This window comes from Ceratotherium simum, chromosome 11, assembly GCF_057802395.1.
Source record: "Ceratotherium simum simum isolate JZ-2026a chromosome 11, ASM5780239v1, whole genome shotgun sequence".
Taxonomy (NCBI): domain Eukaryota; kingdom Metazoa; phylum Chordata; class Mammalia; order Perissodactyla; family Rhinocerotidae; genus Ceratotherium; species Ceratotherium simum.
In genome coordinates, this window is record NC_141910.1 from 12,709,855 (window position 1) to 12,736,152 (window position 26,298).

The 26,298-nt window shown below is 47.7% G+C and overlaps 1 protein-coding gene across 3 annotated transcripts in view; it reads right to left on the reverse strand.

Annotated features, from left to right (window-relative positions):
• Nucleotides 1-3,588: 3,588 nt before the first annotated feature.
• The window catches only part of TET3 (tet methylcytosine dioxygenase 3), a 102,613-nt gene continuing 79,903 nt past the window's right edge, over nucleotides 3,589-26,298 (reverse strand). For all 3 annotated transcript variants that reach the window (XM_087436558.1, XM_087436557.1, XM_014791414.2), the window contains 6 exons: nucleotides 23,144-23,352; nucleotides 21,799-21,949; nucleotides 19,976-20,065; nucleotides 19,323-19,460; nucleotides 12,130-12,466; nucleotides 3,589-11,400 (listed from right to left, as the gene is read on the reverse strand). In XM_087436558.1, the coding sequence (XP_087292684.1) occupies nucleotides 9,608-11,400; nucleotides 12,130-12,466; nucleotides 19,323-19,460; nucleotides 19,976-20,065; nucleotides 21,799-21,949; nucleotides 23,144-23,352 (2,718 nt within the window). In that variant the 3' untranslated portion in view covers nucleotides 3,589-9,607. The remainder of the gene's footprint in view (nucleotides 11,401-12,129; nucleotides 12,467-19,322; nucleotides 19,461-19,975; nucleotides 20,066-21,798; nucleotides 21,950-23,143; nucleotides 23,353-26,298) is intronic.

The window sequence follows — 26,298 nt, forward strand, 5'->3', positions numbered from 1 at the left end:
CTCATTTTTAGACCAAGGTATGAGAGGCCTCTACCCTGGGCCCTCGGCTTTAGAAGGTCCTGCTGTGGTCCCCTTTCAGCATCCCCTAACCTTGGGGGGAGGAGTCTATGCCAATGATCAAAGCTCACATGGTAGTCCATATGAATCGTGCCCCCCAGACTTGTGTAGAGCACAGCCTGTGCAACTACACAGTATGGGCTGCAAATAACAGTGGCAAGGAGGGACAGGATTGAGGACACTGAGGGGGTAAAATCTAGATTTGGAAGGTTGTCAGGATGTGACCAAGAGAATGATGGGGTCATCAACAGCCACAGGAAAATATGGCAGAGAGTTGAGAAGTCAGTTATAGGTGTGTTAAGGCTTTGGCCCTGCCAAACAGCCAGCCAGAGCTATCCAGCAGCCCGAACTCATGAGGGAGGTCAGGGCTGGACACTGTTTAGGAAATCATGAGCTTTGGGGTCATGGTTGAGGCCTGGTGGCTGAACAAGGCCTCTGAGGGAAAGCCTATAGGCCATAGTGAGGACTGAGCCGAGTCTCTTGGGGGCATCTGTATTTAAAGGACATAAAGGCACAAAGGAGCCATGAGAGTGGCAAAGGGCTTCAGGGTCCTGGGACAATGAACTACTACTGGTAGTACAGCCCAGAAATAGAGGGTTTCCAGGAGGGTCCACAGAGTCAAGGCTTCAGGAGGTCAGTGAGGAAAGAATCATTGGCCTAGGAGATAGCTCTTTCTGGAGACAAGGAGATGGGTGAGTAAGGGGTGTGGAAGTTGAAGCAGGAGGTTGTCTACACCTGCAGAAATATGGCAGCGAGAGGAAGAAGGTGGTGAGCATGAGGGCAGGGCAGGGCAGGTGGGGGGACGTGACAGCATGGTGGAGGAGGAGCCACAGGGAGAGGATAATTGATGAGGCCTGTCCCAGAGGAGAAGCCAAGGGTACAAAACAAGACAAAACTTGGGGGTGGGGGATTAGCCCGGAGGAGTAGGGATCAGCGTGAAGAAAAAAAATGAAAATACAGGCAGATGTTTGAAGTGTACGTTAGGGAAGGGAAATTGGGAAAGCTCATTGGGCCTGGGGTTGGGCTTCCTGGTAGAGGAGGAGAGCAGGCATCTGCCAAGGCTGTCGGAAGTCGGAGTGGGGATGGAGTTGGAAGGATCTAGATTTAAATGAAGCTTTGATCATGTCTCCTGTGGTGTCCTGGTGGCTCTGACGGGAATGTGCTCTGGGTTATATGTGTCGAGTGTATTTTGAGCTGAACCGCTGCGCCCTGCGGGTATTAAAGGATTTATTTCCTCTTACGGGATGGTGAGTGCCTACTATTCTCAGAGTACAAAGGGAGGCATAAAGATGACTAGCTGCTCTCCAAGGTTAAGAAATCCACAAGAGCATCAACAGAAGAACCTGTGATGAGGTTGCTGAGCAAGTTTGCGTGGCTGAGTAGGGTAAACCAATTTGACAACACTGAGATTCAACATCGGCAGGGGTGATGGGTTAAACAGTCCACTTAAGATGGCTCACCCTCAAGTGCTGGGTATAGAATTAAAAACACAAGATGAATTGCATAATGACTGGAGTTGGGGACCTGCCTTGGCAGTGGTTCACATAAGAGGGCACTATGTGGTTTGCGACTCATCTCGGACTCTTCAGTGACCTAAAGCTTTGTATGCGCCAAGAGTAATAATGATAGCTTCTACTGCCTGCCATATCCCAAATGTCTGGGACTTTTGCTTCTAGAGTTTTTTGATCCTTATGTCAACCTTATGTGGTATCATTAACCTGTTTTATAGACAAAGACGACATAGGGAGATGAAACTGCTCATCTCACATCACATAATTGGGGAGGGAGCCATGTTCTTTCCACTGAGCCACACAGCCCTCAGCATGACTCAGCTGCTTAAGAAGTGAATAAACTGTGGTGTGCATTTATAAGGATGGTGTGTCCAGATCGAGGGACTCCTTGGTGTCTCTGTGCTTGCCTTAGGTCAGCCAGACCCCATCGGGAACAAAGTGTTCATTTCTAGAGATCCCCATATAAAGAATGATGCTCTAGGTGTGAACTGACTGGGGCCTGTGGGGGCAGGATGGGGTCTGGAGCTATGTCACAGGAATTTCAGGGGATGAAGGATATAGTCGTGCGGCTGAGCGGGATTAATCAGGATGCTTCTTAGAGCAGAAAGACATTCGGTGGGCAGGACTTAGATGGAGGCAGATATTCATAATTGCAATGAGTTGGGATCTTAGAGTTTGATAATAATATACGGATGATTAAATGCTTCTACAGCCATACAATGAAATACTAGGCAACTCTGTAAAAAGATGCAGTTCCGTACACTGATATTTAAAGATACAGTAAGTGAAAAAAAGATTACAACATAGTATTATGGTATTAGTCCATTAAAAAATATACATACACATTTATATTTACAGACTCAGAAAATGTTTGCAACCAATATGTGGTTCTCTTGTAGTGGGATTTCAGATAATTTTTTTAAAACTTCTAATTTTTATTTAACATGGAATTTCTATGAGAAGAGATGAAGGCATAATTATAGTTACCCAATAGTGAGTCAGCCCCTGCTGAAGCCCTCCCCTCGGGCCCTGGAAATGGGGTGAATGTGACAGGAGCTGGGGAAGGGGACAGGACTAGGTAGGTCTCTTTCAACTCAAAGATGTCACATAGAAAGAAGCAGGTTACCAGACACAGGGTGAGCCCACTTTTGTAAAACATGCAATGTGTATGAGGATTCCCGATAGCCATGTGTGCCCAGGCAGTTCCAGAAGGTTCCTTTGCAAGTGAAACAAAATGAAGATGAACCTCTCCAAGCCTGTCACCCCTGTTATGATTGTGGAGATTTCTCCCAGATGCCCTCAGAGAGGAGCTTCCTCTCACGACCTCACGGGATATTGGCATCACCTAGGAAGGAAACTGAAGTCTTTGCGGACTATCAGATTGGTTGTCTCTCAAAGACGCTGACAGTTTCAGTCAGATGTCTCAAGAAGGAGGGGACAGTTTCCCCTCCCATTTACCCTTCTCTCTTCTCCTTCCCTCAACCCATAGCTCCCTTTTCAAGATGGGCCACCACCAGAACTGGCAATCTGAATTCAAAGAGGTAGCCCCAGGCATGGGGCCTTACGGGAAATCTCCTCTCCAAGGACAGCGGAATCTAGGGCCCCAGGTTCAGCCCTCCCTACCAGACGTGGTGCTCAGGCCATCAGAACGCAGCAGGCCGCAGCCATCCTTTAGCGAACATTACACGGAAGTGAATAATTTTAATGGAGGGAGGGGAGGAGTCTCCAAATTGAATGAAAAAAGGGGACAAAAAGATAAAAGGGGAAGAAAAACAAAAGAAGAAACATAAATAAAAGGCCATCTCTATTTCCCCCTTTAACCCAGCTTTAACAGCTGACAGCCCTTGAATGTGACTCCACATGGTGGTGGAAGGGGCCAAGGACAGGTTCTTTCACTGCTATTAGTGAGGGTTTTTTTTTGTGCATCTACAACCTACAGTGGGAGGGTGGGATTCAAGGAAACTTAAATACCACGATCTGGGCCTGGCTCAAGAGAGAGAAAAAAAGGACCCACACTGAATCTGAGTGCAAAAAATAAATATAAAATTTATTAAAACACCCACAATATTTTAAAGATACCAGGAGTAATACAGTTCACAAACCCAGTTGTTTGTGTAAATTATAATAAAATACAAATCAAAAGAGGATACATACTTGCAATTTCTAGGCACCCTAAATTAAATTTACTGAAACACTGGGGGAGATGGGAGGGTAAGGAGGGGCAGCTCAGGAGGCAAACCAATAAAGTGGGAGGAAAAAATATTAACAAAAAGGTAAAAATTATACAAAATAAAATTATCAGCATAAATTTACTGTACTAAGAATATCTACAGTTTAATAATACACATCCTATTGCCTTGAGACATTGCAAAAATCTACCATTCATCCATCAACCCCAGATAAACTTCATTTCAAGTAGCCACAGTTACAAAGTCAAGACGGAATATTCAAGTATGGTTGTTAAGTTCACCTCCATTGGAAGCCAAGTAACCAAACAGGAATTCAAAGAGAGAAGAAATAAAACACATCAAAAAGCTACAGGGGTTCTAGATTAAGTCTAATGCATATGCCACAATATGACCTGCCCTTGTTTCTTGTTTTAATCAGAATACGTGAAAAAGAAATGACATCACTCCTGTTTTTCTCCTCCTTTTTCCCCTCAAAAGAAAAAAAAAAAGTACTGGAACCAAGAAAATTTGGATGTTCAAATGAGCCAAATATTATTTTTGAAATCCCCATGTGAATAGTGATGAGTTATCCCTGAATGACGGGTAGTCAAAACGAGGAGCGAGAGCACACAATACCACTACAAAAAGCATCCCTGATATCAGAATAGAAGCAAACTAGAAGTAGGCCAAATCACTCGCTGATTCCTAGGCAAAAAGCAACTTCAGACCTGGCATCTCTGTGCTGCAGTCTCTGCTCAGGGGAGAAGCCTATTGCTTTGCTCTTGTGGGCAGCTCTGCGGGAGGAAGGGCTGGGAGCGCCAAGCCAGGGCCTCCCCAGTGGAAAAGCTCTCTGTGCACACGTGGGTGTGGGACTGTATAACCTATGCTGGGGGCACGCACCTCAAAAAATGTTCCTTTTGGTCCAGGGTATGTGGACGTTGGCCATGTACTGCAGCACATGCAGCTGGCTGATGAGACCAGGTTTTGAGGGAGTCATTGCAAATGACAGCAACAATGACGGAAAAAGCTCATTGAGATGGGCACAGGAAATTCACATTTTATTCAAAAGCAAAACTTAAAAAGAAAATGAAATAAAGTCAACCATGCTCCTTCCTTTCGGCATTCTGCCATTTTAACTGCTGAAGAACGCAAAATAAAACGACCCCAGATTCTTCAAGGTCCAGTATGTCATCAAATGGACAACCTGCAGGTATCAGACCCTCATGGAATCTACTTTCCCCAAGTTGTCACGATGTCCTGTTTTTGAGGTATTTAAAAAAATTATTGTGACAGTGGATGACACAAAATGGAGCTTCCTGTTGAGTTTTTCAAACATCAACTTTTGTGGACCCAAGAAGAAATGTAGAATAGCACCAACTAAAAAGCAGCCTCAGTGGCATCGAGTGAGCAAAGAAAGCTCCTTCCTTTCATTTCAAAGTGAGGGGTTACCAAGGAGAGGCAGAAGCAACGCTAGGGCAAAGGTTGTGAGGAGCAAAGGAATGAGCCCCCTGCCCACCATGGCCCTGGCCAGTGCCAGGTGAGGAAGAAGGGCTGTCTGGTCCACGCTGGCATGCAAAGTGCCTTTGGGACCCTCAGAGACGTCTACTTAGCCCCCTGAGCTGCAGGAGGACAATGTGTGTCCTTGGCTATGAACATGCCCACTCTGTTCGAAGAGGCAGGAGCACCCGACTCCCCTTCTTCAAAAACACGGCCCTTCACCCTTCCTTCCTCATGAGGCCTGAGAGGACACACGCAAACCCAGAGCACCTGCCATGCTGGGCAGGTCCGCTCCTGTTCGCGGTAAGGGAGCTGGCTGCCTTTGCAACTTGCCCTTCTGCGTTTGGCCACCAAGAAAGAACAATAAGACAAAAGCAAAACTGCTCAGAGCAGGTTATAGCACGGTAAACAGAGGTCTAAGGAGACAGCACCAAAGGGGGGGGGGGGAAGCCAAGAGAGACTGGAGCCCACCTTGTTTTTGGTTGGTTGTGGTTTCAGAACCTTGATAGCACCTCAGCAGGACAGGATCAGGGACAGTCACATTAAAACACCATAGCACCATTTTATTTAGACGATTTCAATTCATAAAAATGCTCCCTAGTCCATAAAACACACTTCAGTAACAAAAGGAAAGAGATTGGTTGAGGCACGTCAGGGATATCATTTTAACGTCCCACCAACATGGCCTTGGTTTGAGATCCGGCCGTGGTTCAACTGCACCAAGTCTGGCTGGACTTCTCTCAATGAAATCAGGTTACCATCTACTCATCGTCAACCGTCCTCGCACACCTACTGCTGTTTGGTACAAAGCAGTTAAGCTCTGCTACTTCTTTCCTTGCTTTAGCACTTTGAAAATCCCTTGCTCTGCAAAATACTGTTTCCAAAAGAGGCTGGTGGAAGGACCAAGAGGAGGCAAGGTTTGATCTCTTTCCATGCACACCACTGTCATCTCAGCGAGAAGGCAAAGCAGTACCCACGGAGCTGGCGTGTGGGACACTTAGGCCCTGCCAAAAAACACACCAAACAACAACAACAGCAAACCTCAAAATCCACGAAACACCTTTAGTCAAGATTTCTGATGGTTAGTTAATGGTTTCTTGAGCTAGCACCAGTTATTTTGTGAGAACCTGCCACGAAGCGATTTTTATTTAAAAAATCTCTTAGCACAGAACTTTGCAAGCACTTCCCTTGCACCCAAAAGGCAGGGAAAACAAAACAGAAGAAAGAAACCGAAGGTCTGCACTGCACGTGGACGGCGTCTGTGGACAGGGCACACTGAGGAGATGACTGGAAGACTCCGTCGTTTCCCGTCGCTATTACATTACTAGTAAATCTTGGTCATGCTGTTAGGTTCTTTAGTTGCAATGGCTTTATTTTTCTTCTCGTGATAAAAATGTCTGTTAATCATCTTTAGGACTTAAAAAATGATAGTGCCAGTAAAAAATAAAAATTTGATTTTTCTCTTTAAGAAACCTTCAGCAGCAAGGGGGGATAAAGAGCTGTGCATAGTTACTTTTTAAATATATGTCTAAAGCATGCTAATTTTAATGACTGAGATTTGAGGTAGGTTATACATGTAGTGTGTGAAAATCAGCATGGGCTTGAGCACGGCAACAGCACCACCTAACTTCTGGAACACCATTCTGAGGGGAATGGGAACGTCCAATGGAGACTGCCTCTTGACTCACCTCTCAGCAGCCTGTTTGCTAATCTAGAAATTGATGAACCCAAGGCTGTTTGGGCTGGGGGGACAGACATCACATGAATTTAGTTTGTACTGGTCTCTCCTTTCATCTAATGGCTTTGCTACCAAAGGGTGACGAGGGGAAGAGCATATTTAACAGACATCAGGAAGATTCACACACGCCAAGTATCAGAATCACCTGGGTTACACTCGGGACCTTCCAAACCAACAGCCAACCTGGGGCTTTCCCGGGTCACACAGACGGTCACATTCTGCAAATGTTTCGTAAAATATTGTATTTCTTGCTTAAGATAATTTAAAATGAAGTTTTCAAGGCACCCCCGCATCTACCTAAGCACAGAGTCAAATGAGACCTGCATAAAAGTACTGATGCGATAAGCAAAATAGCATTTAAAGGACCCAACTTTTCCTCAAAACTAGAAAATTAGCATGCTCATTAAAGACTCTGCTTCCTTTAGCTTGTCAAACTGAAGGTCAGAGGTTTTCCTATAAATCTGAGTTCTGAATAATTCTAAATCCTGATAAGCTCTTGGGTATTTATTTCAAAAGCAATAATATTTCATTTTTGTCCTGTAAAATAAATGCAACTTTACAGAATATGGTAAAAGTGAAGGATAGACAAAGCATGTTAAATATTCAGCTACTATTTACAATTTCTCCCACAATTACATGTTAAAACATACTTTTTTTTTTTTTCAAGTTGCTGTTTAAATCTAGGCAAAAGTGCTTAAAAAAATCTTTCACTATTTACAGTTAAAACCAGACCACATAAATGCTCAGGACATCTTACAGCGACTCTCCGCCAGTGCTCTGGAACAGGGACAGTAACGCCCAGCGGGTCGGCTCTCAGCTCTTACACAAGGCACCCGGAAGCTCAGGAACTTGCCTTTAGCATCGTCATCTGATTGTTAAACTCATCTCACCAAGACCCACATCTGAATAAAACTGCTCAATAACCATCTGACGTTCACCTCAGGGCTTGGCTGTCACTCACTGTGTGGCCACATTCCCCTCTGTGTGTCCTGATGAAGCCTCTCATTCACCACACACATCCACATGGGTAGCTGGATATGATTTCTGCTAATACCACAGGAAAGACAAAACACTCCAAGAAGTCTGACTTGCTGTCGACGAATGTTGCTCCCACCTGTCAGGCCTAACCTCTCTCAACAGTGTCGCGAAAATGAAGCACCACATTCTCATTTCAAAGAACTAAACGAATGCACCAGAATTTTAGAACGGGGGTGTTAAAGTGGGTGGAGAGGGGAGGAAGGAAAGGAGAAAATGATGAAATAGAGAAATGGCACCAATTTGGGAGGAAAATCATAGCTACCCGCTGAAAACGTTTGACTCTTGCATTTTAAAATTGTTGAGTGTAGGCCCACTCCCCGAACGATCGCATAGAGGGGGCGGGCTCGGGTGAAGCATGCACCATTGTCCAACGTGGAAACCCAGGAATAAGGAGACATGCGTTAACTGCTGTTACACTGGTGTGCTGAGCTCCTGCAGGACCAGGACGGGCCCGCCCGAGTCAAGGGAGCCCCAGCACAATACTACAGCACCAGGCTCTGCACAGCGTGAGGAGCAACGCTGGCGTTTCACAGCTTGGGTTCAACTTCTTGTTTTTAAAGATACAGTAGCCCTTTTTCAGTATCAGCATAGACTTTGGGGCATTTTCTTAAAAACTGCCACTAAGACAAATTCCTTCAGCCCAGTATTCATTGACTTGTCAACTCGGTGCAAAAGGCTCCTAAGAGCCTCTCAACTCCAGCTCCATCATGAGGTGCTGCCTAGGGAACCATGACATCCTGTGACTTGATAAATAACGGACAGAGAGGATTCAGTGTGGAGACTAGCAAGCTTGAAGCTGTCTACTTCCAACCTGGTTTCTGGGGAAACCTCCGCCAGCATCGCAGGTGTCTGGCCTGGGGTGCACCTGCCCCTCCCTCCCCGACTCCAAGCCGGTAACTGGAAAACGGACTCCAGATGTTTTTCTACCGATTCTCCCATCCTTGGAGAGGACAGAAGCTGTCCTGAGGGCTCCCTTCCCTGAAGGGAAGGCATATCTGCCAGGAGTGGGGGACTGGGTGGCTACAGTCTGCACTTGGCTCATGAGGGGCAGACGGCTGAGAACCTCGTCAGCTCCCTAGAGGGCCAGGCTCGCTGGGCCCAGCAAGACTGGGCAGGAATGAGCGCTTCTGGCCTTTCCTGCCCATCCTTTACCGTTACTACTGTTGCTTTTAAAAAATCCAATAAATACACATTTTAAATGGAATTTAAAACTACTCCTTTGTGAAAGGACACTATAAACTTTCTTTCCATTATCGTGATATACAAGGATAGAGTTTTAAAAACAAGAGAAAATAAAAGCCCCCCAAACAAGGGAAAAAAAAAAAACAAAAACGTGGAGATATAAATATCACGAAAAAAATCACCCGACAGCCGTAGTTTCTTCTTCAAAGTGCTGGGGAAGTGGGGGGAAGGGAGAGGCGGGTCAGTTCTGAGGTTTGGACCATAAATACATATATATGCACATCTATATATGTATATATAGATAAAAAGACTTCTGCACCCCCAACCCGCCCCCAGGTGTGAGGGCAAAAGCACCACAGAGGCAGCTCGGGCCAGGCCCGACGCTGAGGTACGCTGGCTCCCTGGCACCCCGGCACCTAGATCCAGCGGCTGTAGGGGCCAGTGACCTTCGTGTAGGCGTAGGAGGACACGGTGACCGCTGAGTCTGTGGGCACGGCCAGCGCCTGCCGGGTGGGAACAATCCCCTTCTTCTCCTTATGTTGGGGCTCGGCGACCATGGCACCCCCCCATTTGCGCTTCTTCCCATAGAGCTTGGCCTCCTGCTGGCCCAGGCCCAGCCGGGCGGCCTCCTCCTGCCGCGCCCGCGCCCTCTCCGCCAGCTGCTTCATCTTGGCCTCCCAGAGGGCCAGCCCGTGATTGGGCTGGTTGAGGTTCTTGTGCTGGTAGAAGACCAGCGAGATGCGGGTGGGGTGGCAGCGGTTGGGCTTCTTGAGGGGGGTGGTGGCGTGCAGCTCTCGCCGGGCACACTCGATGAGGATGGAGCCGTGGGCAGGGGCCACGGCCACGCCGCCGATGTTCTCGTCCAGGAAGTTGTGTTCACTGTCCGACCACAGCTCTTCCTCCTCCTCCTCCGCGCCGCCCCCGCCCTGGCCGCCCTTCTCCTCCTTCACCACCCCCTTGTTGGGGGGCTCCTCAGCCGTCCCCTCCTCCAGGCTGAAGGGATCCCACAGCTTCTCCTCGGACTTCAGGGCCCCAAACAGCTTCTCGCTGGAGCCCAGGGGCATGCCAAAGGACTGCCAGGCTTTGTCCAGCTGGCTCACCCCCGGGGTTGGAATCCTTCCCTCTTCCCCTTTCAGGGGGCTCCACAACTTATCTTGGAACCCAGGACCGCCTTTCAGGGCAGAGCTGAAATCCCCTGCGCCTACTCCCCACGGCTTCTCAGTCAGGCCGGGCCCCGCCAAGGCCACAGTGCTGTTTCCAAACTTGCAGGGGCTCCACGGTTTGTCTCGCAGCCGTCCTCCAGGCTGGGGGGCTGGCTGCTGCCCCTCGCTGGAGAACAGACCCCACTGGCCATCCGGGAAGTGGGAGGAGGTCAGGCAGCCAGCCCCAAAAGAACTGAGCTTATCGGGGATGATGGCAGGGCTCTCCCCAGGAGGGAACACACCCCAGTTGCCACCCACACTGTTAGTCCTCTTGGGGGACATGCTTGGGCCTCCTGAGTACTGTCCCCATAGGTGATTGGGTCCCCCATTTTGAGATGCCTCTGGCAAAGGCGCCTTGCCTATCTTACCAGGGTCTCTGGATACAGATTCAGCCTGGACCAGTGGGTCTACTGGCTCTTGCTTGATGGATCTGTTGTAGCAGTTGGAGCTCTGTGCAAAGGGAGAAGGGTCCCTGGACACTGGGTGGATCGGGTGGGCCTTGGGAAGCAGATACTCCTTGGGGCCTGGATAAGCAGGCTGCTGGTGGTGAGGAGTGGGGTGGTGGGTGTCTGTGGGAACAGCCTGGCCAGGCAGCTCGGCAAACTCAGCACCGCCGTAGGCTGGGCTCAGGCTGTTGTGCAGAGCGTGGAGGTCTGGCTTCTTCTCGAAACTGCCATTGCTGCCACTGTGCCCCCAGGCACCGGGACCAAGGAACTGCGAGGGGAAGACGGGGTTGCTGGATGGAAAGCTGTAGTAGCTGAACGATGGAAGCGCGTACTTGGAGTGGAAGCCATTGACGGAGGGCAGGCTGGGCTGTGCATAGTAGGAGTGGTAGGAGTACACGCTGTTCATGCTGTACGGGTCGGAGGGCCGGCAGTTGCCCAGCACCGAGTAGCTCTCCACCACTGAATTGCCGCTGTACTTGAAGGAGCTGAAGTGGTTCTGCGGCTCCACCTTGAGAGAGGGTTTCAGGCTTTGCTGGGATAACCCACCCTTCAGAGACAGGCCTGGGGAGAAGAAAATGCAAGACAGAGAAGGAGCAGAGAGAACCACAGCTGGCAAAGGCCCTGGGCAGGAGGACTGGGGATGGGACCTCCCTCTTTCCCTAAGATGTTTCCTCTGTGAGACAAGCAAGACAAGCGAGGCTGGACTTGCTCCAAGCGCTGCTCGGCCCGGGCCCAGCCCCACTGCAGCCCTGGGATAAGCAGCTTGCCGAACCCACAGCCCCTCTGGGTCACCCTTCTTGCTCCCTAACCTGGTGAGCTCCACCAGTCCTCACTGAAGCACCTCCCCTCATGCTGGCCACCTCCCCTAGTCAGGGATCACTGTCCCACTGCAGGGACAAGGGGCAGGAGAAATGAGAGCCGTCCCACGCCCATAAACCCTGCCGCCCCCACTGCAGCCCGTCACTGAAGTCGTGGTACTCTCTGTCGACTCTGAGAGAGGGGGGTGGGCAAGCTAGAGGAGAAACCCAGCTCCTCTTTGGGAAGGTAGGAAGACCTCCTTGCATTTGGCTCTGCAGGTGCCCCCATCAGGTTTGGTGTCCTGGGGCTGCTGTGGATATCGCACAGACAAAATTAAGATAACAGGATGGTGCAGACGGCTGCGAGAGGCCCCAGGACTTTACTGTCTGGAGTTCTATCTCAAGGAGGAAGAGGGGCAGTGAGAGAGCTGTCCAGGGTCCCCCACCAAACAGTACCAATGCCACCGCTGGTAGGCAGCCTCATCCCACACACCTGGGTCAGTGGAGATGCCAGCCAGCTCCAGGGCCTCCTGCTTGAGCTTCTCAGGAGTGCTCAGCTTCTCCTTCTGAATCCTCTTCTTCTCGGCCGCCGCCTTCCTGGCTTCCAGCTGCCGCTGGCGGCAGGATTTGGCAGGCTCAGGCAGGCGCCGGACCTCGCGGGGGAAGGCGGTGAGCACCTGGATGGCCCCGCTGCCCACCTTGGCATTCTGGTTCTCCTCACTGCCAAACTCGTCCGTGTTGGCCATCTTGTATAGGGGGAGCACATGCAGCTGCTCGTCCTCGGGGATCTTGCCCACGCAGCGATTGTCTTCCTTGGTCAGGGTGCAGACCTGCCCCAAGCAGAGAGAGGGGGCACACGGGGTTGGGGGAGCCCAGCGCTGGGAGGGATGGGCTGAGCGCCTTGCATATGTGACCTCCCCCTTCCCCACATAGCCCTGACACTAGCCACTGGCTCGGCCCTAATGCTCCCTATTCCTTCCTAGGGTGCCCAAGAAACATAGTTGTCTTGGTTCGTCGAGTTAACAGAATCACCAACATTTAGAGTCTGCTCTGCAGTTTTCAAAGCACATCCATTCACATTGTGTCATGTGATCCTAATAGGGCTGAGAGGGGACGAGATGACTGGCCCAGGGTCACACGGCTGGAAAGGGGCCAGGTGAGGACTGGGAGACGTGCTCAGCCCTCCAGCAGAGCATTAGTGCCATTGTATTACACAACCAGGCGGGGCCTCAGGCCTCCCACCACCATCCTCCTTCCCCTCAACATTTGGCCTCCTGTTGCTGAAAATATTTTTTATTAAAAACTATGTGTGTTGGTAGTAGAAAATTTAGGCCAGCAAAAAGGAAATAAAAATTATTTCCATAAGCCCACCACCCAGAAATAATCACTGTAAACACTTTGGTCATATACACATACACACATTCACTTTTTGGTAATTAAATAGGATCATATTATGCATACAGCTTTATACGGACTTCACTTTTTCTTAACATAGTATGAATATTTTCTTAGGCATTAAATATTCTCCAACGTGATTTAAGAGCTACATAATAGTCTACTGTAACAATGCATTAATTTAACTAATCCCTCATTACCATTTAAACTTGTTTCCAATTGTTCCCTATCATAAACAATACTTTTATCCTTTTAGCTAAATTTTCGAAGACACTGAATTCCTTAGAATAAACACTATGAAGCAGAACTGACACATATTGCCAAACTGTCCCCCAAAATGATTACCATCAGTTTTTTACTCATATTGGCAGAACATGAGTATCAATTTTCCTAGACTTTTGCCGATAATTTTGCCATTACACTCTTAAAATCTTTTTACTCATTATCAAAATGTTTCTCGTTGTTGGTTTGCATTTCTCTGATCTCTAATGAGGTTTCTTTTTTTTTTCCCCCTCAAGTATCTACTCTGTATGGACTATATTTTATTTTCTGTATTCTTGATGTTCTGGCATTATGGGACTTTGATCCTGCAGGACTGCCCCTCTGAGGGCTAGCTAATTCCTAGAGAGAGCAAGTGACTCCCCCACGAGTGCACCTTTGATACACAAACTAACCAATCCAGAGCCCACACCCTCAACTATCTCCTTTATCAAACTCACACACCAAGCCAAGATTCCCTCTGCCCTAAATTACCCCAGGACCAGGGACAGACAATGAGGGATCACCCCTACAGCCCAGAGCCCACAGAAATTATTCAAACTATCCAATCCTAAACTTACTCAGTTTACCTACCCTGTCTAGCCCATTCCTTCCCATGAAATCTCCAATGAAGACTCTGGGCCACGTTTTCCCTCTGTCCTCTCCGCCTCCTGACTGACCCCAGTGCTCCCCCATGTGGCCCTGCATGGCGTGCCTCCTGTTTCCAGGGCTCTGAATATACACTTCTTCCTTCGTGACAATCGTTTCTGAGTCTTCCTGTCTTATACCTAATTAAAGCAAATTCCAGGTACATATTTTTTTTTTTTTTTTTTTTGGTGAGACCAGCCCTGTGCTAACATCTGCCAATCCTCCTCTTTTTCTGCTGAGGAAGACTGGCCCTGGGCTAACATCCGTGCCCATCTTGCTCCACTCTACATGGGACGCCACCACAGCATGGCCTGCCAAGCAGTGCGTCGGTGCACGCCCGGGATGCGAACCAGTGAACCCCGGGCCGCCGCAACAGAGCGCGCGCGCTTAACCACTTGCGCCACCGGGCCAGCTCCCAGGTACATTTTAACACAACACTCTGTCTTCCTTGTTTTGTGAGTTTTATGAGCCTTTTGACCATTTTTTATACTAGATTATTCATTTTTTATCACTTATATAAAGTAGTCTTTGTATATGAAGATTATCATTCCCTTTGTATTGGCTTTTCAATTTTGATTACAGTGTTTTATTATTGAACAGAAACTACATTTTCATGGAATCAACTGTATTCATCCTTTCATCTATAGTTTCTCCTTTGGTGTCATGCTCTTCCAAGTACGTTTCTTCCCAGAGTCTACGTGGGTTTTCAGACTTACTCTGCTCTGACCAGACCCCTGCATACTTTCTGGGTCCGACTGACCACCAGCCCTGCTTCCCACCATTCTCTAAAACCCAGTGTCATTGCAAAGGAAAAAGGCAAAGGATGAGATACGACAGAAGATGTGTTTCTATCCCTAACATATAGAGATATCTTACAAATGTCAACAGATATGGCTACCCAGTTAAAAATAATAATAATAACAATAATAATAATAATAAGTAAAGGACATATATAGGATAGTCACAAAGATGAAATTAAAAAGGGCAAGAAAAATAGGAAAAGATGTTCAACCTCTCTAGTAATACAAGAAACACAAATCAAAATGAGATCATATGTTTGCCATTCAGGCAGGCAAAGACTAAAAAGACCGAGAAAACCCTGTGTTGCCAAGTAAGTTGGAGAACAACCACTCGAAGCCTGTAAATGTCCTTATCCTGGGACCTCAAGGAGATTACTACACCACTGCACAAAGATGTCATAAGGATGGCCCCTCCCTGTGGTTTATAGAGGGAAAGTCTGAAGCACTTACTTCCATCCACAGGGGACTGGTCAAATAAATGACGGCAGAGCCATGCACACAGCCTTAGAACATGCTGAAGTAAATCTACATCCACTGACACGGAAAGCTGTCCACCACGTACCCTTGAGCTAAGAAAAACAGGTCACGGAATAGCCTGTACATACAATGTAATCCCATTTGTGTAAAATATATAGCTGTACACGCACACACGCACGTACATTCAGGTATCTGAATGGATGGTCATCACAGTGCTAACATTCTTTATTTCTGAGACTTCAGGCAATTTTTACTATATACTTTCTTATATTATTTACATTATTTTAAACTATGAATAGCTGTCTAATTAGAAGAAAACAGCAATGAAAAGAATAAAATACCTAGGAAGATACTTAAGCAAAGAGGTGAAAGACCTGTACACTGAAAACTATAAAACACGGTTGAAAGAAATTGAAGAAGACACAAAGAAATGGAAAGATCTTCTGTGCTCTTGGATTGGAAGAATTAAGATAGTTAAAATGTCCATTCTTCATAAAGAAATCTATAGATTCAACACAATCCCTATCAAAGTTCCAACAACATTTTTCACAGAAATAGATCAAAGAATCCTGAAATTTCTATGGAACAACAAAAGACCCCAAATAGCCAAAGGAATCCTGAGAAAAAAAGAACAAAGCTGGAGGTATCACACTCCCTCATTTCAAAATATACTACAAAGCTACAGTAACCAAAACAGCATGGTACTGGCACAAAAACAGACACACAGCTCAATGGAACAGAATCGAGAGCCCAGAAACAAACCCACGCCTCTATGGACAGCTAATTTTCGACAAGGGAGCCAAGAACATACAATGGAGAAAGGAAAGTCTCTTCAACTAATGCTGTTGGGAAAACTGGTCAGTCACATTGAAAAAAATGAAAGTAGACCATTATCTTACACCATACACAAAAATTAACTCCAAATGGATTAAAGACTTGAATATAAAGTCTTCTTCATGAAACCTCTAGAAGAAAACACAGGCAGTACACTCTTCGACATCGGTCTTAGCAACATATTTTCAAGTACCATGTCTGACTGGACAAGGGAAACAATAGAAAAAATAAACAAATGGGACTACATCAAACTAAAAAGCTTCAGCACAGCAAAGGAAACCATCAACAAAATGAAAAAACAACCTAACAATTGGGAGAAGATATCTGCAAACCATATATCTGATAAGGGGTTAATACCCAAAATATATAAAGAACTCACACATCTCAACAACAAAAAAAACTAACAACCCAACTAAAAAACGGGCAAAAGACCTGAACAGACATTTCTCCAAAGAAGATATATAGATGGCCAACAGGCACATGAAAAGATGTTCAACATCATTAACTATCAGGGAAATGCAAATCAAAACTACAATGAGATATCACCTCACGCCCGTCAGAATGGCTATAATTAACAAGAGAGGAAACAACAAATGTTGGAGAGGATGTGGACAGAAGGGAACTCTCGTACACTGCTGGTGGGAGTCCAAACTGGTGCAGCCACTGTGGAAAACAGTATGGAGACTCCTCAAAAAATTAAGAAAAGAACTACCATACAATCCAGCTATTCCACTGCTGGGTATTTATCCAAAGAACATGAAAACACCAATGTGTAAAGACACATGCACTCCTATGTTCATTGCAGCGTTATTCACAATAGCCAAGACTTGGAAGCAACCTAAGTGCCCATCAAGGGATGAATGGATAAAGAAGATGTGACATGCATACACATGGAATACTACTCAGCCATAAGAAACGAAGAAATCCAGCCATTTGTGAGAACACAGATGGACCTTGAGGGTATTGTGCTAAGTGAAATAAGTCAGGGGGAGAAAGTCAAATACTGTATGATCTCACTCATAAGTAGAAGATAAAAACAACAAATAATCACATAGAGACAGAGACTGGATTGGTGGTTACCAGAGGGAAGTGGGGAGGGAGGAGGGTGAAAGGGACAATTAGGCACGTGTGTGGTGATGGACTGCAATTAGTCTTTGGGTGGTGAACATGACGTAATCTAAACAGAAATCAAAATATAATGATGTACACCTGAAATTTATATAATGTTATTAGAAAGCAATGTTACCACAATAAAAAAAAAAAAACTAAATTCCACTGGGCAAGATGAAGATGAATTATATACTTATTATAAGGCGTAACATTGAAGAACTGGATATTTTCATATAACACTGGTGTGGGAATAATATGGTACATTTAGAAGTGCAGTTTGTAAATATGTATCAAAATGCAGATTATACACGTCCTTTGATACAATGTCACCACTATCAGAAACGCATCCTGAAATAATTCCATAAAGCATCATAGGAAGACAATGTTTTTCATCACAGAGTTTATAAGAGCAAAGGTCTGGAAGCAATCTAAATATCAATCAATAAAGAATGAGTTAAATAAAAAAAAAATAAGAAAAAAACAATACTATTGATTTTGGAAAAATATTACTTCTTTTCCACTCCAAACTCTAGAAGCTCTGAGATCCAAATAACCTCACTGTGCTCTCGCTCTCTCCTATGTCCCGGTGCCCCTTCTTCCTTCCCTGTCCCTCTCCTAATCTGGAACTCCCACCCTTTCTCTATATTTCAGCAGAAAACCTTCACAATACAGTGTAGATGGCAGCCTGCCCATCTTGCTTCTCAGCCTTGGACATGGGGAAGGAGGACAAGGTGGAGAAATGAAATCCTAGAGTTGGGCCATCAATCCACGGGGACACAAGCTACACCCAGACTCTGGGAGCCCCCTTTCAGATGAATGTGCTGGTGCCCTTGCCTCTGCCACTGGGAGCCCTATGTGCCCAGGACCTAGTTAAAAAGCAGAGAAGAAAGCTGGCGTCATTCCCTGCAGGTGGCGGCACCCCAGCCCAAACCTCCTCTCTTCTCCACCTACACTCCCTCCCCTGGTGACCGCATCCAGCCTCAGGGCTCTCACTCTGAACTACATGCTCTCTAGTCCCATGTTCATTTCTCCAGACCCTCCTTCTCCCCTGCCTACTTCACATCTCCACCTGGACCTCTAGCAGGCATCTCAAAATGGAATTCTTGATTTCTCATCCCAAAACTGGTCTTCTCCCATTATTCTACATCTCAGTAAATAACACCAACACTCGCCCAGTTGCTCAAGCAAAAAACTTTGGAGTGGCCCTCAAGTCTTCTCTCTCACATCCTACACCCAGTCCATCAGCGAAATCCTCTCAGCTATGCCTTCAAAGTCATCCAAAATCTGTCCAGTTGCCCCCCACCTTCGCCCTCACTCCTGCCCAAGCCGTCACCTCTGGATTGGATAACTGTCCCAGCCTCCTACCTGGCCTCCTCTGATTCTCTCCCATTCGCTCCTACCCCCACCTACTTTATTCTCCATCTGCAGAAGCAAGAGAGCGCTTCTAACTTTAGAATGAGATCTTACCGTTCCCAATGAAAAGCTCCCCCAGGGCTTGCCATCACACTTAGAGCACAACCCACAGGCCTCCCTGGCCTTCCAGGCTCCCTGCCACCTGACCCTTGCCCACCCTCTAATTTCACCCCACAGCCTTTGCCGGTGCTGGTCCTTCCTCCTTAAGCACTCTTCCCCAGACACCCAGCCCTCATCCTCTCACTCCAATCTTATGTCTCAGCTCAGGTGCCCCTCCTCGGAGACGCCTCCCTGACCACTTCATCTAAAATAGCAACTGCTATCACTTTATCTCTTTCCTCGCAGCCTTCATTGCTAACAGACGTTATATCGCATACTTGGGTGGGACCTTGTCCATTTTATTTCCTGGAATCTGGAGCAATAGCTGGGGCACAATAAACGTGTGCTCAGTGAATGAATCAGAAGTTGTTAGGATTTCAATCCAGGTGTCCACAGACACCTGGAACCACGCTTTAGAGAATGGGGACTCTAAGTGTCCACCTAAGACATGGAAACAAGGCCAGCCTTGTCCGTGCATCTAGCCCATGTACTCGGTGAAGCGGGTAGCAGCAGGCAGTCTGGCAGGCACCTCCCAGAGTTCTGAGAATCCTGTCTCCAGGGCCCCCCCTACTCTGAGCCCACCTGTCTACAAAGATCAACCTCCCAGGATCGGCCCACAGGTGGGGCTGTGACAGGTCACAGGCTTCCTTACCACTGTGCACCCGTTGTAGAGATTATGCTGGTCCTTGTGGGCGTGGGCACAGAAGTCCATGCAGGCCGTGACCCCCGAGAAGGGCCGCCCTTCCTTCAGCCCCAGGCGGCAGTCGATCGCTATTTCCTCATTGGTCACCTGTATGGACGGCCAAGGAGAGCTGCTCAAGTAACCTGAGGTGAGTGGCCCTGATGCTGCACGGGGGAGGCCAGGTCTTGGAGGGAGGGAGGAGGGCGGTTAGGGACCACAGCCGCCTTGTACTTGGGCTGCAGGAGCGAAGTCTTCTGGCTGAAGCTCCTGTCGGAATTACTTCCTTCTGGGTTATCTCAAGTCTCCCCCGCTCATCTGGGAGATGCAGGGGTGACAGTGGAGAGAAACTTGAGGCTCCCCAGTAGACACCAGACCAGAGGAGATGAAGGATTACCAGTGGGAGAGGGATGAAGATGAAGAAGAGATAGAGGAGAGATGATTTGGGATGCTGTTAGCTCGGCATAAAAAAGGGGTCTATCAAACACCTACATCATTGCTCTATCTCTAGCTGGGCTTTTCCTGGGAGGAACACAGAGAAGCTCACTCTCCCAATTTGCAACTTCAGGGAGGCTGGGCAGAGATGTGGATGACATGTGGGCGGAGAAAGGCCCAAGACCCAGTACCTGGTTCTGATAGGCCTGGGGGGCCAGCCGCTTGTACAGGGGAGCGACTTCGGTGGCCAGGTCCTGGAAGCTCTTCCGGAGCACTTCTTCCTGCAGAGATAAGAGCAGCCACATGTATCCAGAGCAGCCCTGCTTGGCCACCTGCACACTGGAAATGAACCTCCATTCTAGAACCATTGCTGGGTTGCCACTGGGAAGGTAGGAAGTAAGGTGTCCTCCAGTGTGTTTACAGCATTCTCTCTGGGAGGGCTATGGTGCCATGTCCTTTTTAAAGCTGGAGACACAGAAGCTCACGAGGAAAAGCCTGAGTCTGAAGGCCCAGTCATCCTGACTGCTGAGCTGCTGCTCTTCTGGGCTCTAGCCCAGTGCAGATCAGAACACATAAAAAAAAAAAAAGGCAAGAACCTGTTTTATGAGGAAGATCAGCCCTGAGCTAACATCCATGCCAATCCTCCTCTTTCTGCTGAGAAAGACTGGCCCTGAGCTAACATCTATTGCCAGTCCTCCTCCTTTTTTTCCCCCTTTTTCTCCCCAAAGCCCCAGTAGATAGTTGTGTGTCACAGTTGCACATCCTTCTAGTTGCTGTATGTGGGATGCCACCTCAGCATGGCCGGAGAAGCGGTGCGTCAGTGCACGCCTGGGATCTGAACCCAGGCCGCCAGCAGCGGAGTGCGCACACTTAACTGCTAAGCCACGGGGCCGGCCCTCAGGGTCTTGCTTTTGAGTGCTCAACGCTCTTAGTCAGAGGTGAGGTACGGCAGGTATGTAAAGACGTGAACAAGTGTGGATCCTTCTTCTGGTGTTACAGTAAGCTAAATAAAGGCAGAGAGGGGTGGTCAAGGTCTGTGCTAGAAATTCCATAGCCAGCCAGGTCCAGAGCCAGGCACGAGCCAGGTACACAGACCTCAAAGCTCTGCCCTCTAGACCTGCACTGTCTCACGTGTTAGTCACAAGCCACATGTGGCTATTGAAATATAAATTAATTTTAATTAAAATTAAATAACATGAAAAATTCAGTCCCTTCATGTGCACTAGCCACATTTCAAATGCTCAATGGCTATATGTGGCTCCCGTGGCTATATGTTCTCCACACAGAACATTTCCATTATCACAGCAAGTTCCACTGGAGAGCGCTGCCCTAGACAAAGCAGCAGCCCCTACACCTGGCAGAGAGTTTCAGGTACCCATAGCCTCCCTCTGGCCCTCTCAGGGTAGCAAGTAGGGCTGTGGGGGCTCCCAGCAGGCCTTGAGCACAGGCACAAAGAGGAGACTGCAGAGAGGAGGCCCGGGCCTAGAGGCCGTACTGTGTGGATGCCAGCCGAGTGCCTGAGGACCAGGCCAGGCCCCCAGCAAGGAGACAGCAAGGGCCTGCACAACCAGACAACTGCGCTGAGATGTCTGCCCAGCAGCCAGGCAGGGTGAGGGACACCTCGGGGAGTCCACAAGGTGGGGCAGGGCCCAGAAGCCCCTCTTCCTGCTACACTTCCCACACCCAGAAAGACGTCTTGGGAAGAACGGAGGGAAGAAATGACCATTTAAGAGGGTCAAATTCTGATAAGAAATATAAATATTGACCTTAAGAATACTGTTTAAACTGGGAGAGTCTGAGGTACCTTAACTGGTAAGTCTAACTTTTCACTCATTGCACCCCTCCAAACCATACCCCACATACTTTATTTCACAGCAAGATACGGTCAGTTTTAAAAAAAAAATTAAGTTCCGTTTTCTGCACATCTGAGTCATGGTGTGCCAATCCTACCTCCCATCTGGACTATTAAAGACACGTGGGAAGGTCTCATTGTTCCCTGTGGAGCTCTGCTCACCTCTTTGGGGTTGTCACCTGCGAGGCGGAACTTGCGAGGCGTCTTGCTCCGAGCATATTTGCAGCCATTGAAGTACATGCTCCAGGAACAACCAAAGGAGAAGGAGGCACCGCAGGTGTTGGGGTCTTTGCCTTGGCAAGCGCAGGTCCGGCTGCAACACACATTGCATGTTAGGCATACAGATGCATTTTCTGTTTCAGAATCTCCCTCCTCCCTCAAGGGGAGACCCAGCTGAGTCCTGGCACCCACTGGCCTCCCCGTGACTGAGACCGCATCCTTCCTCACCCTCAATTCCTTTCCCAAATTTCCTCGGGTAAAGAGCAAGCTCTGAGCAGCCTGTTCTGCTCCCACCTCTGAGCCTGGAGGTCTGAGAATCTTGTTGGGAGAAGCACGTGGGTTGTCTGAGGTAAGTGGGACGAATCTAGATAAAAACCCAATAAGGTTTATATTTTTCCTTAACTCTAATATCTTTACCAGCTCCAACACAGACCACACACACAGGGGAACAACGTGACCCCCAGGGTTTGAACATGCCTATTTCCTGCAGGCCCAGATGCTGACAGGCCTGTAAACTAATAAACACTGACATTACAATTCAATGCTTAATAAAATCTGGAAATAACACAGATGCCCCTGAACTGGGGAATGGATAACAAATTGTGATACACCCACGCAGTGGACTACTACTCAGCAGTAAAAAGGAATGAACTGTTGATACACATCCACAGATGAAGCTCTGAGACACTGCTCTCAGGGAAAGAAGGAAGGCTACACACTGTATGGCTCCATTTATATGACATTCTCGCAAAGGCAAATTTACAGGGAAGGAAACAAGACTGGTGGCCACCGGGGCGGCTGAGGGGCTTGCCTATAAAGGGGCACGGGAAATTTTAGGGGAGATGGAACTGTTCTATATCTTACTGTGGTGGTGGTGGCTACATGACTCTAAACATTTGTCAAAACTCTTCCAGCTGTATACCTAAAAGGACGAATTGTACTGTAAGTAAATATATGTTAATTTAAAAAATGCGAAAGATCCTATAAGGGTAGGTTTATATCAGTGGGGCCCTCACACTTTTCCACACCTGTTACCATCATCAGAGCCTCCAAGTCAATCCGGGGCACAAAGCAAAGCTGAGCCGAGTCAACAGACCCTCCCCGCCAGGACCGGAGCCCAGGCTGGGACCCACGGGGGTGCACTCTTTCCACCACAATCCTAACTGCAGGACAGGGCCCTGGGTGGGGTGAGTCCTCTCCCCAGGGCTGCCCAGAGTCCCCGGCATCTGCTGCCCAGGGCCCTGCCGGTGAACCCTGACCCCTGCCTGCTGGGACCCCACCCACGTACTCATCGTTGAGGCCACATCTCCGGCTGGTGGGGTTCCCATACTTCCGGAGGGTGTCGGTGAGCTCCTGGTAGAGGGTGTCTCCGAGGCTGCGGGGGATGCCCTCCCAGGCCAGGATGAGGATGACGATCACGGCGTTCTGGCAGTGGTGGCCCGCCCGGTGCCGCACCAGGCAGAGCAGCTTCTCCTCCAGCGTGTGCCTGCGGATCACCTGTGGGGACACAGGGCGGGGAGGGCACCGTTAACCACGGGAGCCAGGCACCCATGCTCCTCTGCCGACCAGACCTGGGGGTGCAGGTCTTTAGGGCAGTGTCCCAGGGGGTGTCACACCCTGGTGACAACAACCACACAGGCTAAAAGACCATTATAATTATGGAACAAAAAACACAAAGCTTATTTTTTCAAGAGCAAAATAAAAAATAATCACTACAAAATCTAAGTTACTGATGATTTACATCGACTTAGGAGTATACAGATAAAATTGTAGGCCAAAATATATTCACAGAGTTTTTTATGTTGTCCTAAAACACTTGCAGAGAAAATGCTGCCTATCTGTATCTTTTTAGTTAAAAAGCAAGGACCTTGGTGCTGTGGAAAACAGTTTTGGCAGTTCCTCAAGAAGCTAAACATATAATTACCATATGACCAAGTGATGCTCCTTCTAGGAATATACCCAAGGGAACTGAGAGCAGGGACTCGGATGGATGGATACTTGTACCCCATGTTCAGAGCAGCATTACCCAACAGTCAAAAGGTGGAAATAACCCAAGTGTCCGTCAACAGATGAGTGGATAAACAAATTGTGGCATATCCATGTGATGGAATATTATTCAACCTTAAAAAGAAATGAAAGTCTGACGCATGCTACAACATGGAAGAAACCTTGAGAACATCATGCTAAGTGAAATAAGCCAGACACCAAAGAACAAATATTGTATGATTCCACTTATATGCGGTACCTAGAATAGACAAACTCACAGAGAGAGAAAGTAGAATAGTGGTAACTAGGGGCTGGGGAAAGGGGAGGACAGGGAATTATTGTTTAATGGGTATAGAGTTTCAGTATGGGATGAAAAAGTTTTGGAAATAGATTGTGGTGATTGGTGGACAACAATGTGAATGTAGCTAATGTCACTGAACTGTATACTTAAAAATGGTTAAAATGACAAATTTTATGTTTTGTATATTTTAACACAATTTTTAAAAATTAATAAGGTAATCTACCAAAAACCATTGAATTGTATATATCAAAAGGATGAACTGTATGGTACGTGAATTATATCTCAATAGGGCTATAAACAAACCAAAAAAGCAAGGACCTTGGGCACCGCACTGCTCTGCCCCTCAGGATCCGGCCATGCCCTCACTAGGGTGCTCACCTCACTCTTCACTCACTCCCTAAACACCGTCCTGGCTCACAGAAAGACATGTCAAGGCAAAGCGCCCCGGTAGCTGGCGAATGAGGTAGCTGAATCTCCCCACCAGAATGCCAAGTAATTCTATGAGCAGGTAAAATGTGGCGGCCTGTGAAGAGGGGAGGGATAAGGGCAGACTGGGAAAGGCTTTGAGTGGCAGGCTGAGAAACAAGGACTTGAGGCAAGGGTTCCACAAATGACTATAAGCAGGGGGCTTACTTATGTAACTAGCTTCATGTTTTATAAAGGGGGGGCAGATGGTTGGGAGTGGGGGGCATGGTGAGATGAGGAGACCAGCTGGAAGACCACCAACATAACACAAGCAAAAACAGATAAAGTGTTGAACTAGGGCAGTGGGGAATGAAATAGGAAAAGGGATGGATTCCAGAGACATTTAGGAGAAAGGTGACTTAGGGACGACGTGACTAGAGAGGCTGAGGGACAGGAGAAAAGTCTTACATGACTTCCACGTTTTGTGGCGCTGGCAAGTGGGTGGGTGTGGGTGCTGTTCACCGGCAAGTTAACTGGGGACGTGCCGAGGTTGAGGTACTTTGGAACACCTGAGTGGCTATTTCCAGTAGGCCCCAACAGAATGGGGCTGGAGAAAAACTTGGTCATGTGTATGTCAGTGCAGGGAGATGTCAAAAGAGGCAGCCAGGCAGGCAATATAAACAGGGAAATCGGGCCAGACCATTAGGTCTGGTACCACTAGGGAGTGGTGTGGACCGTAGCAAAGTGAAAAAGCATTTGCCCCTTCAAAGGGGGGAAGCTAGGCCTCTCCATCAGCCATAGCCTGTGGGAATTCCAGCAGCTTCCTCTTTCAATTTTTTTTTTTTTTTGTGAGGAAGATCAGCCCTGAGCTAACATCCATGCTAATCCTCCTCTTTTTGCTGAGGACGACCGGCTCTGAGCTAACACATATTGCCAATCCTCCTCCTTCCCCCACCCCACAAAGCCCCAGTAGATAGTTGTACATCATAGTTGCACGTCCTTCTAGTTGCTGTATGTGAGACGCGGCCTCAGCATGGCCGGAGAAGCGGTGCCTCGGTGCGCGCCCGGGATCTGAACCCGGGCCGCCAGTAGCGGAGTGCGCACACTTAACCACTAAGCCACGGGACCGGCCCTCCTCTTTCAATTTTACAAGAAGAAAATAGGAATCCAGATTTTTACATGAAATGTCCCCTTTTAAAGATGTGAGCACCAGATTCAATTTTTAAAATTGTGGCAAAATACAGGTAACATAAAATTCACCAGTTTAGCCATTTTAAGTGTACATTTCAGTAACATTAAATACATTCACATTGTTGTACAGCTATCACCAGAACTTTTTTCATCTCCAGAACTTTCTATCTTCCCAAACAGAAACTCTGTACCAATTTAACACTAACTCTCCACCCTCCCCCGACCCCAGCCCATGGTAACAACCATTCTACTTTCTGACTCTATGAATCTGACTGCTCTAGGTACCTCATGTAAGCGGAATCATACAGTATTTGTCCTTTTGTGACTGGCTTATTTTACTGAGCATAACGTCCTCAAGGTCCATCTATGCTGTAGCATGTGTCAGAGTTTCCTTCAAAATTTTAAAGGACACCTTGCCTGCTGAACAAAACACATCTCTGGGCCACAAGTTCCCGCCTTGAGCCACAGTGATAACGGTATCCCCCCATGGAAGCATCAACTACATCATTATCTTAAAATCTGTTTTCTGGGATCAGTACACACGAACACATCGTTGAATC